This window comes from Serinus canaria, chromosome 11 (assembly GCF_022539315.1).
Source record: "Serinus canaria isolate serCan28SL12 chromosome 11, serCan2020, whole genome shotgun sequence".
Taxonomy (NCBI): Eukaryota; Metazoa; Chordata; class Aves; order Passeriformes; family Fringillidae; genus Serinus; species Serinus canaria.
This window is the reverse complement of record NC_066325.1, coordinates 11,693,588-11,709,585: the sequence shown is the minus strand read 5'-3', so window position 1 is coordinate 11,709,585 and position 15,998 is coordinate 11,693,588. Positions and strand designations below refer to the sequence as shown.

The 15,998-nt window shown below is 37.8% G+C and overlaps 1 protein-coding gene across 2 annotated transcripts in view; it reads right to left on the bottom strand.

The window, feature by feature from the left end:
- The window catches only part of NFATC3 (nuclear factor of activated T cells 3), a 60,859-nt gene that overhangs the window by 41,166 nt on the left and 3,695 nt on the right, over window positions 1–15,998 (bottom strand). For both annotated transcript variants that reach the window (XM_030227501.2, XM_030227500.2), the window contains exon 2: window positions 2,832–3,951. In XM_030227501.2, coding sequence (XP_030083361.1) covers window positions 2,832–3,951 — 1,120 coding nt within the window. The remainder of the gene's footprint in view (window positions 1–2,831; window positions 3,952–15,998) is intronic.

Below are 15,998 nucleotides of genomic sequence, written 5' to 3'. Positions count from 1 at the left end.
CTTTCTGGCACTCTTACAACTCAAACTCTAACAACAAGTATGAAAAAAAGTGATAAAATCAGCACATTTGTGGAATGTTGGAGTAAAATGCTAGTGGGAAGGTTGGATCTACTATCACTGCATTGAGATCCCAAGAAGAAAGGGTTGTTTTAAGTGGAGGGGAAGGAAAACATGAGACACAGATAAAACCATGCCTTACCCATCACCCTGTGAAGAGCTTGGGGGTGAAAGAAAGAGGTATCTTAAACAGCAACAAGAGTAGCCATGTAATAAATAAAATTACCAAGTTAGTTGCTGAATATTCTGTAAAATGACCATCTGAGTCTGCCATCATACCTGGTGAGTGACATCCTCAGCAGACACCTCCACTATTCCCTGTACAGAAGCTGCTGCCCAGTTCTTTCAATTGGAAGGAATTGCTGCAGTGGTCCTGCCCAAGCCCTTGCCTACACTTCTCTTTGACAAGGAGCAGAAATGGGACTTGGGGCACATAATACACAGACATTTTTCATATGCAGATTATGACTTTCTGTGACCAAATAACAAGCTGTCATCAAACAAACCAGTTTGGATGGCATGTGAAATATGACTAATGTTCAAAAGCATCCCACACATTTTTAGATTTTCTTAAGCATTGCACACTTAGTGAAAACAGAAGAATGAAGGAAAACATGGTAAGGCCTGACAGATAAAGTAGATAACAGATTTACAAAACTTTAGAGAGCACTCAGAGCAGAAGGTGCTACCTACACATTTCACAGCAGAGAACATGTAAGGCAAATCACTCCCCTTCTCCTAGGGGTCAGTTATTGCAGCTGGGTGTGTATTTATTTTATCTGCTTGGAATCAATAATGCTGTTTACTTCATGCACTACTTTGTGCTTGACAACACAATCAAGACATTAAAAAGTACACTATTTTTACTCTATCTTGTAATTTATACTACAATTAATACAATTGTACATACATTATGGAATAAATACATAAATAGCAATTACATAATTCTTTATGATAACTAACATGCTCACCTTTGGTCACCATCATCAACTACTTAGAAACAGAGGATCTTCTTGCATTTCATTTTTATTTACAAAATGTAAAGGTTAACTTAGGTTTATAAGAATCAAAATTACAAAATACTACATGACAGAATGGAAGGTTTTACCTACTGAAGATGCATACTGCCATAGCCCCTGTGGAACAGGCTACAGCTGCTAAGTAATTCAACATTTCAACGAGGATACAGCTGCCAGTGCACCATTTCCACCAATTCAATAGTCAGCCGACATTTTTGGCAGCAAATGCACCCAGCTTAATAGGTTTGTGTGGCTTCCTTGTGTATAGGTGTAGTCTTCATTGTCTTCTGTGTTTGCCCATCTTATATTTACAGAAATTCTTCAGTTCCTGCTTCTAAATAAAGTCTGACATTTGAAAAAATATGTTTACTTTTTAATGAAAACACTAAAACTTCTTTTCATTCAGTTGTACTCAGTTCCCTGCACTACAAGAGGAAACAGGTATGAGCTCTCCATGTTTCAAACCACTTGGCTGATCCCACAGAACCATAGATCCACAGCCCATGCCTGGATGTTCATGACATCTAACCCTACAATGTTGCTCACCTTTTATGAACAATGTTAGCATACAAGCTAACAAAAATGCCAACTTAGGACTGCTTAGTATCCTACACAAATATAATACAATTCCAAAATACATAAATAAGTTAAAACAGTCGTCATTCTTTTACTTCAAATGAAAAGATTCTAGAAACAGATTGAACATCTATTACTAACAGATGGCAATGGAATTTTAAAAAAACCCCAGACTTGAGGACAGTTAACTTATCTGTTAACACAGTCATTTCAGACCTGGTAGAACAGATTTTTTCAGCCAGCAGCTTTGCATCTTTACTGTCAAATTTTACAGTAAACAAAATCCATTAACAGTTATGTGGAAGAACATAAAGGAGAAGAAAAAAATCACTTCTATTTACTAAAATCAGTACAATTCTGTGGAGAGAAATTAAAACATATGGTTATAAAATTAGGCAAAAAATAACCAAATGGCAGAATAAGTATTGTTTAAATGGATTCAGCTATTAACAAGTCAAGCTGGATGACAACTTTTCAAGAATTTATACAAGCTCTATAACTTGAAAGATCACAGAATTGATCCACCTAAAAAGTAGAAAGTGGGGGGGGACTTTTTCTCTCAATTAAACCAGCTCCCTCTTGAGTCTCCACAAATCATCCTGCTAGTACGTGACAGGACTGCAAAAGGAAAAGACCTATTTAATTCTATCGTGGATGGTGAAAACACCTTGGAACTACAGCCCAGACGTTCATTCTTTCTGGATGACTTTCAGCATGGCATAAAATTTTTTCTTTATTCTGTTTCTAGAATTTATGATCCCAAAGAAGTAAATTGACACAGAAGCAAATAAACTCCCTACCTTTTTTGTGATCTCCCAGGTTTATAAAATCACGTAAGTCAGGTTTCCCTAGCTATATTAAAATGTCAAGTGCTCAGATTAGATGGAACTGCAAAGCATGTACAAAACCCACAGACATTTAATTCAGCTGGGCTCTGTGCATACACACAAACTTTACTTAAATAAAACTAATCCTATTTACAATGCACCTACTGTACTTTTAAAGACTAAGGGTATTCGGTATCTCAATTTGTTTTTTCCTAATTATAGCATCAATCTGCCTTCAACAAGTTTTCTTTAAAAAGTCTTAATGCATCACTGAAATACAAGGGCATTTATATGTCTGCTGAAGATGCACAGGAAGGGAAAGCCAGGAAGGAGTCACTTTCTAATCACTCACCGGAATATAGGAGTGTGACCAGGCTTCGGCTTGTTCCAAGTAAAGTGCGAAGGAACAGAAAGAAATTGGTCTCCGGGCACGTCTTTTTTCAAGGTGTGCTGAGATCCAGAGCAATCATCCACTGCAGTTTCAAGGGATGATGACAAGTTACCTTGCTCTTCAGGACAGATATCTATTTTTCCAGATAAAGTGGCAGTCTGATCCTCTGAGGTCTTTCTGGTTTTTAGAGGAATATCAGTCTCTGTACAACACTGAAATGGTGAAAGCCCAGAGTTAAGGCCTTGTACATTATGAATGGAAGTGTTTAGCCACGTGTCTTCTGTTATGCTTCCTCTGGGAGAATGGCCAGGTGATGGAGTTGGAGAGTGGTGAGGAGAGAGAGAACCAGCATAGCAAATCTCAGCACTGGAGTGTCGGCGTTTCCCACACGGGGACGTAGGTCTTGATGAGGGCCTTGATGTTGGTCTAGGGCTCAGCCAATTTTCATCTGTAATACTAGTTCTAGGAGAATGACAGGGAGACTGTCTGGGTGACAAGGCATGCCCAAACCCATAAGGCTGCTGCCACGATTCATCACTGGGACCTCTCGGAGAACCACCAGGTGATGCCAAAGGAGAGCCAAGGGTAAATCGAGCAGCTGCTTCATTTAGCTCTGAGTCTACATCATCATAAACATGGGAAATGGATTCACAAGAGGAAGCATCTGAAAACCAACTCCTGGACGAAATGCTGCTGGCAGGGCTCGGACTGAGGGATGATTCCCTATACGATGGCTCAAGAGGAAGATAGAGATGGTCCCGTGAAGGCCTTTCCATATACTCATTTTCTGTGCCATTTGTGTGTAATTCATCTTCATTGGCCTCAATCCCCTGGTGACAGTTGGGTGAAATCGATGTGATTTGAATGCTGGGGCACTCGAAGGGTTTGGGTCCACCTAGTGGACTGTACTTGGATTCTGGTACCTCGCAAGTGCCTTCATAGTTCTTGTGACTCTGAAACCTTGTAGGAGAGGAGTGAGACTGCAGCCCATGGCGAGGAATACAAATTGGCTGATTGACAGAGGATGATGGCTGCTCTACATTAAAGATGTATATGGATGCACAGTCATCTGACTCAAGATCTGAAAATGAAATTAAAAAAGATAAAAAAAGTAGTGAGTCAGAATGCAATACATGGATAAATGCCATAAACAAAATCCTTTGCTTCCCAGATATGGTCTGTTGTCAACATCCTAGACATTTCCCATCACACTAGTTATACAGAATAAAGCTAATTCTTAATTTTAAGTTTTCCCCTAACTAAATATGACTACAGTATGATTTTCTATCATATATCCTGTTTTCAGTCAGATTTCACATTTTATACACATTTTCATAAAGAAATTATAATGCAAACAGAAAAATGGGTTAAAATCCTGAAAGGCTCTAAGCTTGAACTCTCAATTCAAACTTCATCTTTCATAACTGTATCCCACTTTTAATTAAGCATTTTTAATCAAAAATCATTAAAAGTTTATCTTTTTGACATAAATAGGATGAAAGTACTTTCTGCAAGTCCTGTCAATACTAACAAGCACCAGAACATCACATCCATAATATTGATCTACTTTAACAACAGAAAGCGTCTTACAGTGACTCAAGCTTGAATGAAGATTATGAACTACTAAAAACATTCAACCAAAGGAGGCCTAACAAGGAACATTATTAGAGATACTATGAAGAATTGTATTCCTAAGATATATTTTTTGTAAGTAAGAAAACTCTCAAGTGCCTATGCTAAATAGCATTTTTCAGTGCTGTTGCATGAAGTTTGAGCACAGGTTGTTCAGCAAAATAAAGCAAAAGAAAATATTCTCAGACCTCACTAACTTATCCAAAACACAGGAAATATTCCAAAGAAAAACAAGCAATTGAGAAGGAGTACAAGTCCCGTTAACAAAATCAGCAACTTTGTCTCACAGAACTGAAGCAGATTTTCTTGCCCCATTTCTCAATATTAAATTAACTTCCAATAGGAGACATTTGTCTGAAACAAAAGTAGAAAACACTTTTTTTTTTCATATTTTGTAGGTACTGTGATTCCACTCTTGTTTCTTTTCACTTGTAAATAGGGTCTTCACTCTTTTATTTTCCACAAATCCAGGCTAGACGACATAAATTGCATCTCTAGGTATTAGCTCTTCTTTAAAAATTCTTTTTATCCTGAGTACCAGCAGACGAATAATATTTGTTTTAAAATAAATGTATTCTCTTTCACAATCAGTTAAAATATCCAAAATGGAAGTTATGTATTTTAGACCTTTCCATGACAAAAAAAATTAGTTCGTTAATGAAGTCAGACTATTACCAGTTTCACTAATAGCAATCAGCTTAAAATTAACTAAAACAGAAACAAAACATCAGCTCCTCAGAGACAGGGAAGCATTTTCAAATTAAGAGAAAGTACATTGTTACCAAGGAATGGACTACATTCCTCAGACTTCACAAAAAAAACCAAAAAAGAAAAGGCTGAAGGTTCATGAGCAGGAAACAACTCCCTAAGAAATTTGTTAAAGAGGCATACGTTGCATTTAAGGAGAACTTAGTAATATTATAAACACTCCATGATTTTATATGTACTATGGTTATGTATGACAATTATCCATATTACATATCATTAACTACTACTATATGTGTTAAGAGCACAGAAAATCAGCATAGGTTGATTTCTAAATATGCACACACTGAAAGGATCAGGGTTCTCAGGAAAGATTACTGCATGTATCACACACAATTAACTCAAGCTCACTATGTTGAGCACTACCAAAACTGCATTTCTCTGTCTATTCACTAGGGTAACAAGCATTTTTTAAAAGCATTAATTGAGAGTCTTTCTTTTTGCTGTTTTCCATCACAAAACATGAAATGCAGGCAGTAATTGGTTCTAGGTTTTCCACATTTATTGATGTATTAATGTGCAAGATCACAGATATGTTTCCTAACTTAGTATTAATAAGAGCATAGATCTAGGGAAGAAAAAGGCAATCCTAATAAAGGCCATTATCTACCTTATCAAAACTTAGAAATAAAACAGTTACAGCCACAGAACTTTTTAAATAATAATAATGTTTTAGAAAAACAGCAGTTGGAAGTCTTCAGGCCCTGTGTATAACCATTTACTGTCATTAATGGTTTTAGGAACAATAGCAGCACATTGTTTCCACTAAACCTCTCACCATTGCAAAGAGCCTTATTCCTCTTGCACCAATAATCAAGAAATCTTAAAATATTTAAGACAATTTCTCTACTTTCAGGGTCACAGGGATTTACAACAAGCAGATGTACATTCAGAATTTAATTTTCACAATGCTGAGGTGGAGACATCAGACCAGCACAGAATTACCAACATCATCTGGGAAGAACAGGGGAAGAGATGGAGCAGACAGGAGACAGACAGAACTTTTCTGACTCAGGCTTCTGTGGTCCCTGTCCTGACAAACCCTCTCCTGAGTTTGGCTGTGCTGGCCGTTACCCCTCCCCAGCTGCACAGACAAAACAGGAAGCTAGAAACGTAATGAATATCCAATCCCAAAAGCACGCTTAACACCATGAACAACAACATGGTTTGAAGTCTAAATTGCCCACATAATTTTCAGACTCAATTGATAAACATGTAGATTTATTTCAGGCTGTGAACACAAATCCTCCCCCTCACAGTTCATGTGTTTAAATAACCTGTTAGCTGCTCACAAAAAAGGACAACACTAAGACCTTTACAAATCATGTCATTGATTCTCCTAGATAATTTACCAGAAATTATTTTTGTCCTAATAAAGACTGCAGAGAATCCAATCTGAAAGAGCCCTCTAACCTATCTTAAAGAACTAGTAACAAACAAACACAAGCATACAACTGGGGGTGGGGAGGAAAAGAAAGAATGAAAAAAACCTTGTTGATAACCCTTAAAAGAGAAAGCAGTTAGAATACACAAAACAAATTCAACACAGGGCTTCAAGAAGCAGAGGGTAAACAAAGGGAAGTCTCACAATAGGCAAGTGTAAGGAAAAGAGTTATGGAGAAGCCCAAGGAAAAAAAAGGAGTTATGGAAATCTGGTTACTTCATAGGAGAGCTATTATATCCAAACAATCCTATTGGGGGAGGAAAGACAATAAAGAAGTTGGCCAAGTCATGAGGCCTTCACTGACCATAAAATATATGAAAGCACTCAAGACACAGAAACTAGGGCAGCCTATAAAGGTAGAGCACAAAAACTACCACAGGCACATGGAGGCAAGATGACAAGACAGACACAGCAAAATACACAGACCAAGAGAAGTAGTGCCTTTCACTTCAAATCCCTTCATATCGCTGAAAAGGCAGGCATGCTAAATGCTTTTGCTTTAGTAAGGACAACAGAATAAACTGCTGATAAAGATAACAGCAATACAGAGTAAAGAAAACTGAACTCAATAAAAGGTTAAAAAATAATGAAGGATTATGGGCCAATAAGTTCAACTTCAGTTTTAGAAATAGTATTAATAGTTTATTTGTTCCAGTAAGCATTTTAAAGGAGACAAAGAAACAAATCAAGTCACTGTTTCCTAAGAACAAACCACGTCAAACACATTTTCTTTCACAATCAAAGCAGACCTTCTGGACAAATGGCATAGAAAGAAACTCAGATTTGTTTTTACTTACTAAGACTTTTACCACTGAGAAACACAGAGAAGCCATGAGTCTTTAGAAATTTACTGCAGTCTTCCTCCCCACCCTGCTGAGATCAGGGTCACTACTGAGGGATCACAAAAATGAGCAGATGCTCTACATTCACAGTGTATAAGCTAAATAAAGCTGCAGACTTTCATTGCAATCTTACATCAGGCGTCTGTGTCACCCACTGTCAATGAGAACCAGAAGGTTGATCATTTTGAATGTACATTTGCTACTGTCTGGAAACAGCCTCGTGTACAGAAGCTCCTGTTCAGCACTAAAACAATGCTGGCTCATCCCTTACTAAGCTGCTAACTACACTTCAACATAAGCTGTCTAACTGGGGTATATAATTAAATAATATCCAGAACAACTGCTTCTAAAGTACATTTTGCCTGCTACTTGCTGTATCAGAGTGTACATTTAGGACTAGCAATGCTTGCCCACCAGTTGTTCACTCCCTGGTGATGTACTGGCACATGCACATGTGCAGCTGTGCACTCAGCCGGATTTCTCCAGAGAAGGAAGGTCAATTACTATCAAATGTCTGAACACAAGCCCTGTGCCAGAATTACCCAAACTGTTTTATTATTCTAAGTTTACAAGCCCATAAACAAACATTTTCAGACAATAGGAGTTGCCATAAGGTACGAAGAAAGTGCAACTTGACCTAGGTCTTATAAAACTACTACTGTGAAAACAGGATCAGCAATCACGTCCTTTAAATAGCATGAGGAAAGACCTGAACATTGACACAGACATCATGTGTGTTCTCAGGCAAGTCTGTCTCACTTACAAGCTTTAAAAAGAATGACCAACTCTTCTGTTTTCCACTTCTGTCACGACAGTTACCATTATCTGTTTCTGAACACAATAGTTACAAAAATATTTGCAAAAAGGGACAAAAAGCATATGTGGCTGTTTTTCTTTTTCATTACTCGGCAGGTTTGCACAAGTTTATGTATTTCTTGGGATAAAAGAGGTGTCTTAATCTTCACAGGGAACACAAAATAGTCAATAATCAATAGTTTTTCTTTTGTGTACTTAAAAACACAATTGATGAGAGTTCTTCTTGGTATACTATTGCACTAAAGCTCTATAATTGGATATTTAATTCCAGTTTTCCATTACAAGCTATCAGTTCTCCAGAAATACTTCCTACAAGCTTAAACATCAGCTTAAAAAATCCCACAAGCCCAAACTGAAACATAGCAATGTATTAGTTTATAAGGAGTACAACTGACTAGCAAGCCAAATATGGTACTGAAAAAGAATAAATTGTGAAAAAAATAAGGTAGCAGGTTGATGTAGGGAGAAACATCCTTCTAGACCAAAGTTAGCAGTACATGAAGCAGTACTGCAAGTTTAAGTTTTCAGAAATTTACAGAGATTTACAACTCTCTTTTTATGAAGCAATTCACTCTCTTCGATGGTTTTGTGTTCTGTTTTGTCATGTCAGATTACACAAAAAAGGATAAAAATTAATTTCACTTTTGTCAATCATGTATGCCAGAAGCTGTTCTCTTGTGCCAATCACAATTTCACTCATTTTCTTTTGTTAAGCAAGTATACTGGAAACGTAGAAGAAAAAGAACCTTCTCAACAGTGGGAGCTCATCAAGGAGTCTTTTCCAAATTCTAGTCTGGATAAAAATTCATTATCCTTTGTAGGAATACAGAAGAATAAAGAAGCTGCAGTAGTTTAAGCAGTTTAAACAAGAGAATAATCCAGCCTATCAAATGTTTACAACTGACACTGACTAAAATAAGAACATACTGGCTCTTGGGGTGTAGCTACACTAAGGTTTTTTGAGCAACAACCACCCTCCCACACACCTTCACACACAAAGGGGGAGGGGAACTGAGAAGAGACGTTCTTTTAACACAGATGATTTTGGCAATCATATTTACAGTGACTAACACCTGTATATACAAACTGACAGCATGGCAAGCTTCAGGACATGAAGGAAACAAGCAACCAGGACAGGAACTGCAGGTGTTCACTATCAAATAAAAATGTAACATGCAACTAAATGAACCTTTAGGCCACAGTCTGGTACGCATTTAAACTAGAACTGTTGTCTTAGTGTACATCCAGCTTCACAATGACGTAATGAAATTAAATTTCAAATAGGGAAAGAACAGCTTTGAGATACATTGCTAAAAGGTTATGTACAAGGCAGGTAAAGAATTCAACTTGTAACTATAAGATTCAACAAGAATTAGTCATTCTAAGTTCAGTTACAAAACAGAAAATAACAACCGGAAGCACTAAGCAGTGTTTATACCTGTGCCCTCTCCAGCTCTCCTGCTATCTCTGGTTGATATGAAGCATATCTCTAAATTATAACTTTATAAAGCCTTTGGTTGAGTATTTAAGGATTATTCATTAATACTCATAATAGGCTAAAAAAACCCCTGCTTCTTGCTTTAGAAGCCTCCAAGTTCTGTGGGCTCCTCTATTTTTAATCTGTGGCTATATCATTCAAGAAGACACGGTATTTCACTGCATAATAACCTTGTAGACAAAACAGAAGCTGCTGCCCTCCAGTTTGATGAAGCCTCATTTGTCATTCACTGTCAGATCAAAGGTAATCTTAGCACGACCCAGTAGTTCAGAGATATTAGTGTACAGCCTTTTGGAAATAGCACAGTACATGGGCACAGCAGGTACTATCACACAGTATGAGCAGCCATCTGACACTGCTGTTCTGAAGACGAACTACCTTATTCTACATGATCAGGTGTTAGAGTCTGAAAAAGGACTGCAGCCCTGCAAACCCAGAGCATTTCAGATGTGTAAGACATGAGACCTGAGAGAAGCCTGATCACTCCCAAACTGGTGTGCTGTGCCTGACCCACTGGAAGTAGACTGAGCATAAAGGTAAGTGAGAAGATTAGGCAAATATCTAGGGAAGGGAACAAGGGAATTAATCATGTGTTTTAATTGCCAGCAGGCCAGGTTTGCCTAGATTCTTGCTAATATGGGCCAATTCACCAAGCACAACTCTTCCTTTATAAGGGCAAAACCAATAGGCTCCATGAAAAGGCTCTCCAGTTATTCAAACAGAATGAACTGAAATCCTCACCTAATTCACCTAACTCCTACATGGATGCCTTTACCACCAACTGACTTCTAACACGACCTTGCTCACAGCAACCTGCTGCTCTATAGAGAGACACTGCCAGTTCACTGCTCCAGTCCTGAAGCAAGCACTGAGCAGAAACCAAACTTGCAAAATCAGAAGGTGTTAAGTAGGGCTGTATCAAAGAAAACAGACAGGAGTGTGCAAGAAAACGTGTATTTTAGTTTACAGGAGAGTACGGTGACACAGAGCAGGGTCTTTGTGCAAACTGGGAGAAAAGAAGAACAGTAAGCCAAGGCAAGATGTCTGAGCGGGGAGCAGTTACACAGTGGAGGGGAGACTGAAATGGGGGCATTTCCTTTCTGATTATCAAACAGAGCATGACACAGAGATTGAGAACTGGTATCAATAATATCTGAACAAACTCGTTTGGGAACTCTTCACACCTCGGCCAAATTACACTGTACTGCTGCCACTGGCCTGCATGACAGAGGGCAGACCATTCCACAGCAGGCACTCCTACCACATAGTTAACTCAGTATTTCAAACTGTCAATTTTTACAGCTTTTCACCAATATTTTATAATGCAGTGGACTTCAGTGCATTAAACTCAAAGGCTGTGTACATCAAAGAACTGTAATCAGCCAGAATGACAATCTGAAACTGCCTTGTTTTCCCATCTGCTCACATGAATGTAGAATCACAAACACCTTGAATTCACTTTGCTAGATTGATACAGTAAAAGGCAGAAACCCAAATCAGCCAAATGAAAAAGAAGGGGCTGAAGCTGAGCACAAATACCATTTTTCTTAGCAAGGTTCAGAATGACACCCCAAAATAAAGAGATGATGATATTAGCATGCCTCATGACTGTGCCATGTGTAACTTTGCATCTCTTCCCAGAGTCCTAAATGGCTTGTGTTTATTCCAGCAGGAGTGGAAGTATCACCACATATTGTACATCAGCCTAACTCCTGCCCTCAACACAAAAAGCTTGGCAATTTGAAGGACAGCAGCATTTGCTGTCAAAATACTAAACACGACAAATTGCACTGATGAAATACAGGGACTTAGGTCAGTTAAAGAAGCTGTGCAAAATACCAAATGTTGACAGATTTTCTTAGTAGTTCTTTGGATTAAATAATGCATTTCCTTATGGCCTTGTTGTTTGAATACAGTTATCCCAAATGACACTATTAAAGCCTTTTGTAATCAGTTACTGAATCTCATCTCCTTTGCGTCCTTGACTTGGGGAAGTCAAGAACTTCCCCAAGCTTCTAGAAAACATCTAAAGATACACATGAGCAGCTATACATCACTGCAGATATTATCGCAGGTCATTATGCAGTCATCAAAGCAATGAATCATTGTCACTAACAGTTAATAAATGCAACATGACTGGATTAGCAGTTTGTCATTCTGTCACACTTTCATTCTGGCTACGAAGATACAGAGGGCTACTCTGTAAAACAACTTTAGTTAAAAGGTGACAGCTTCTGCCCTGGCCCAACTACAATCAGTCACAATTTCATTCTCTCTCTAGCACAGAGCAAATACTGCTTCTCTGAAAGTATGTCTAAGTCATCCTCCCATTTCTTCTAAAACCATTAAAAACATTAATATATGGGATTTAAAAAACATTTCTCACAGCATTTGTTCCCAAAAAAGCAATGTTAGCAGCCACTAAAACATGAAGATTCTCATTAACCCTCTCCATCAACCTGTTAAAAAAAAACAGAAAACACCAGAAATATCAGCTCCATTCAATAATTTTTTCTATATTAAAAATATTTCTCACTTTTAGAAGTGATGACCAATCTTCAAAGTGCAGCCTGAGAGACCATTTTAAAGCATGCAATTCCTAATAATCTAAGTAGTAATAATATGATACTACATTTCTGGAATTAATAAATTAGCTCTAAGTTCTTGCTCATGTTTTTACCTAAAACATCCTTCATGCAACCTCAAATGAAGTTTTTGTTTCTGCTTTAAAAAAACCCACCAAAATCACCACAGAACACCAAATCAAACCACACACAGAATTCTATTTTCATGACTTTACTGCTGAAAGGTCATGGGTTTGTAGTCAGATCCCCAGAGAGTTAATTCTTCTCTCCTTCCACCAGACCTGCAGTGCTTCAGATTCAAAATCATCTTCCCTGAATAACTTTGAACAGTTCTATGATTTTTTTAATGTTCTCTTTTGCCAGTATTTCACAGGAACACTCACAGATGGGTGTACTAAAGGTAGAAGAGAACGCTGCCTTCTTAATAAGCTTGCTCCTGCCTTGCAGTTTTACTTAGCCTTACTGATCATTTCACTCATCTTGAATTCCACTGTCATTCGAACCCACATGGCATGCCTGGACAAATGCAAGGACTTGGATGTTGTTTTACTGACTGGGCTCTCTGCCAAGTCTGCTCCGCGTACTTCCCTGGCCCACTAGGGCAGCTTGAGGCAACAACTCCCGTATTTACGTTATTGCTGTGAACAGCCAAACTGCTGCTTACTATTGACCCAGGCCCATCTACTCAAATTTATTCTCTCTCATTCACAGCAACATTGCAGAGCTGGCTACACTTTGGGTGGCATCTGACAAACTGCTTCCAGTTGGACAATACAGACCAAAGTAAAAGGACCATCATGTTTTAAGCAGAGGGCTACTTTTTACTTTGAGAAATTTACAATTTTCAGAAATATGTAAGACAAAAGCACTAGCCCAAATGCTTTTGTACCCTGACCATCTCCCACATCCCAAGTCTCAGGATTTGTTTTCATTTATACTCTGCCCACAATTCAGTTGAGAGGAAAGGGGACAGAGAGTGATATGGAACTATGAATTCACAAACAAAATAAGTGACATTCTGTCAAGCTGAGGACCTTTTTAAAGTCCCTGCAATACATAGTGACTCACTAGCTAGTGACTCTCAATGCACCATGTAGTGATACTGCCAAAACAGAAAAGTTATTAAATTAGATTAGCTTCAGCTACAACTGCTTTGCAACACCACACAAAAGATTTTGGTATTTTCCCTGAATAGTCTCATCCTGGTCAAGTTTCATTCAAATAGGCAAGATTTAATTTATTCAGAATACTGTGAAAAATCAGAACATACTCAAACATGTCAGCTTGCCAGGATTACCATCTTAATCTCTTACTCTTAATTGCCAGGCAATTCTTGACTCCATTGATACCACTTTAGTACACATTCTCCTTTGGTTCTTCCTCAGTGTTTCTCTAAGCTATCTTGAAGTCACAAGACCCTCTGGTTTTGGTCAGATGCAGCTGTTCGGTTTTCCCTCCTCCCCCCCATCAGCAGATTATATAACCACAGCCTATATGACTGATTTGCATTGTGTCCCTGTGTGTCAATCTTTTAAATGCAGATACCAGCACCCACCAGCTTGTAAAATAAAATAATAGCTCAATTTTCTGCAAGTGGTGGTTTATCACTATATATTTAATACTCAGTTATCAAATAAATATTTCTGTTAGAAAGTGTCATTATATCTAAGAGAGAAAAAAAATAAATGGATTCAAGTAACTTATCCATTCATTCCTTTGTTAGAGTTGCACCAGCTGATCCTATTCTTAACCACATGAGCACTCTTTTGTATAGCAAATGTTAACAGACCAGCACAGACAGCTGTATTTAGATGGATGGCTCAAATTATACATATTAACCACACTTACCACCTAGTGCAAAGACTTTCTCTCCTACCTATTTACATGGACATCCAAATCTAAATAGAATCAAAATAATTTAAAAAAATAATAAAACTCCAAGTGAAACATACAGGTGTGCAAGGTAGCCTGGTAAACAGACGTCAAAAGATGTCTCACAAGCTCCTCTAACTCAGCCAGGAAAAGCAAACTTTGCAGCAGTTCTGGACCAGCTCTTTTGAGCACAAAACCAAATTTCACTAAGAGCAATGCTCAGTCAACTCACACCGTAAGTTCACAGCTACTGCCAGCCCTTCATTTTCCACTCAATCTAATTATAAGACTACTCTCTCTTTTCTACCACTTAAACTTTCTTAGGATTATTTACCGTAATCACGACCTCAGGGAAAAGAACAAAAAGTTCAACCACGCTGCAAACTCTCGTCAACAGCTTTGACAGTTTTCTACTCTCTACCAAAAATCCCTGACAGCAATACCAGTCATGAAGGCACATTTAGGAAGGGAAAGAGGATACTTTACATATTAATGATGAAGGCAAAGCTATAAAGACTAGTACTGTGGTGGTGTTTCAGTACAAATCAGTAGTTTTAAGACCTCTACAGCATACTTAAATGAAATAACACATACACAGTGCCAGTTTTCACTACAATAAAATTGTGCCTAGCTGAGGGAAAATCCAGCACCCATCATCACTTCAGAGCACTTAGCATGTGGGCAGGAGACAACTGCTGCTCAAGCAGCTCATGGATACTCACAGAAAAGGTCTGACACGAATATCTTCAAAAGAGAAGATCAGGTATTACTCTTGAAAGTCACTATAGCAAAATGTGTATTTCAGTCGTGTTATCCAGTAACAAACCATAACCCACCAACTCTAAGTGAAAGGAAAAAAATCTCAGAGGAGAACAGGAGTAGAAGTTTGTAAATCAATGAAAGAGACAAATCCAAACATAGCGTCCATATGCAGAATGAGGCTGCAGCTCAGAAAGATGTTTTGAACAGTCACTAAATTCATCACAAAAGGGGGATGTTTTTTATACTCTTCAGAAGAAAAGTATGAGATATTATAAGATTCATTTGCAACAAGATTACCAAATAGTATTACCTAACCAAATATTAAGTCACAGGAAATACGAAGAATTTCGGCTTGTTTCATGGTTTCCAATAAAATAAAATAAAATAAATACTATGAACTGGAAGTCCAAGGAGGGTACTTTGATCAGTTCTTTTAAAACACTCATATTGTGGGAAAGCAAATAAACAAAATCAACCAGGGAAGATTATTTACATGGAAATATTAACTTCTCCTTCTCTACTTCATAATCCAAGAAGAAAAGGTAGAAGGTAGGGTGAAACTCATATTACTGTTTCATGGGGTAACAAAACATTAGCCCCTCTTTAGCTCTTAGAATACTTAATCAGAAATAACAGGAACATTTTAGGCAGGATGCTGAACAGCAGCATCAATAACTCATCTGTAACTCTTCATCTTCTGCATACTGAACAGTTTGCAGCCTCTAATTTTAAGTTAGTTCTGATTTCACATATCAGTAAGAAATAGTTTTGCATGACACAGATCCCTGTAAGATCCCAAATTCCCAGCTTAGTAGTAGATATTCCAAGTACAGCTTTTACCCTGTAAAAACTCATTCTTTAAAAGAGAAGATGAACCCCTAAAATAAAATTTCAGAAAATATCATAGCAACT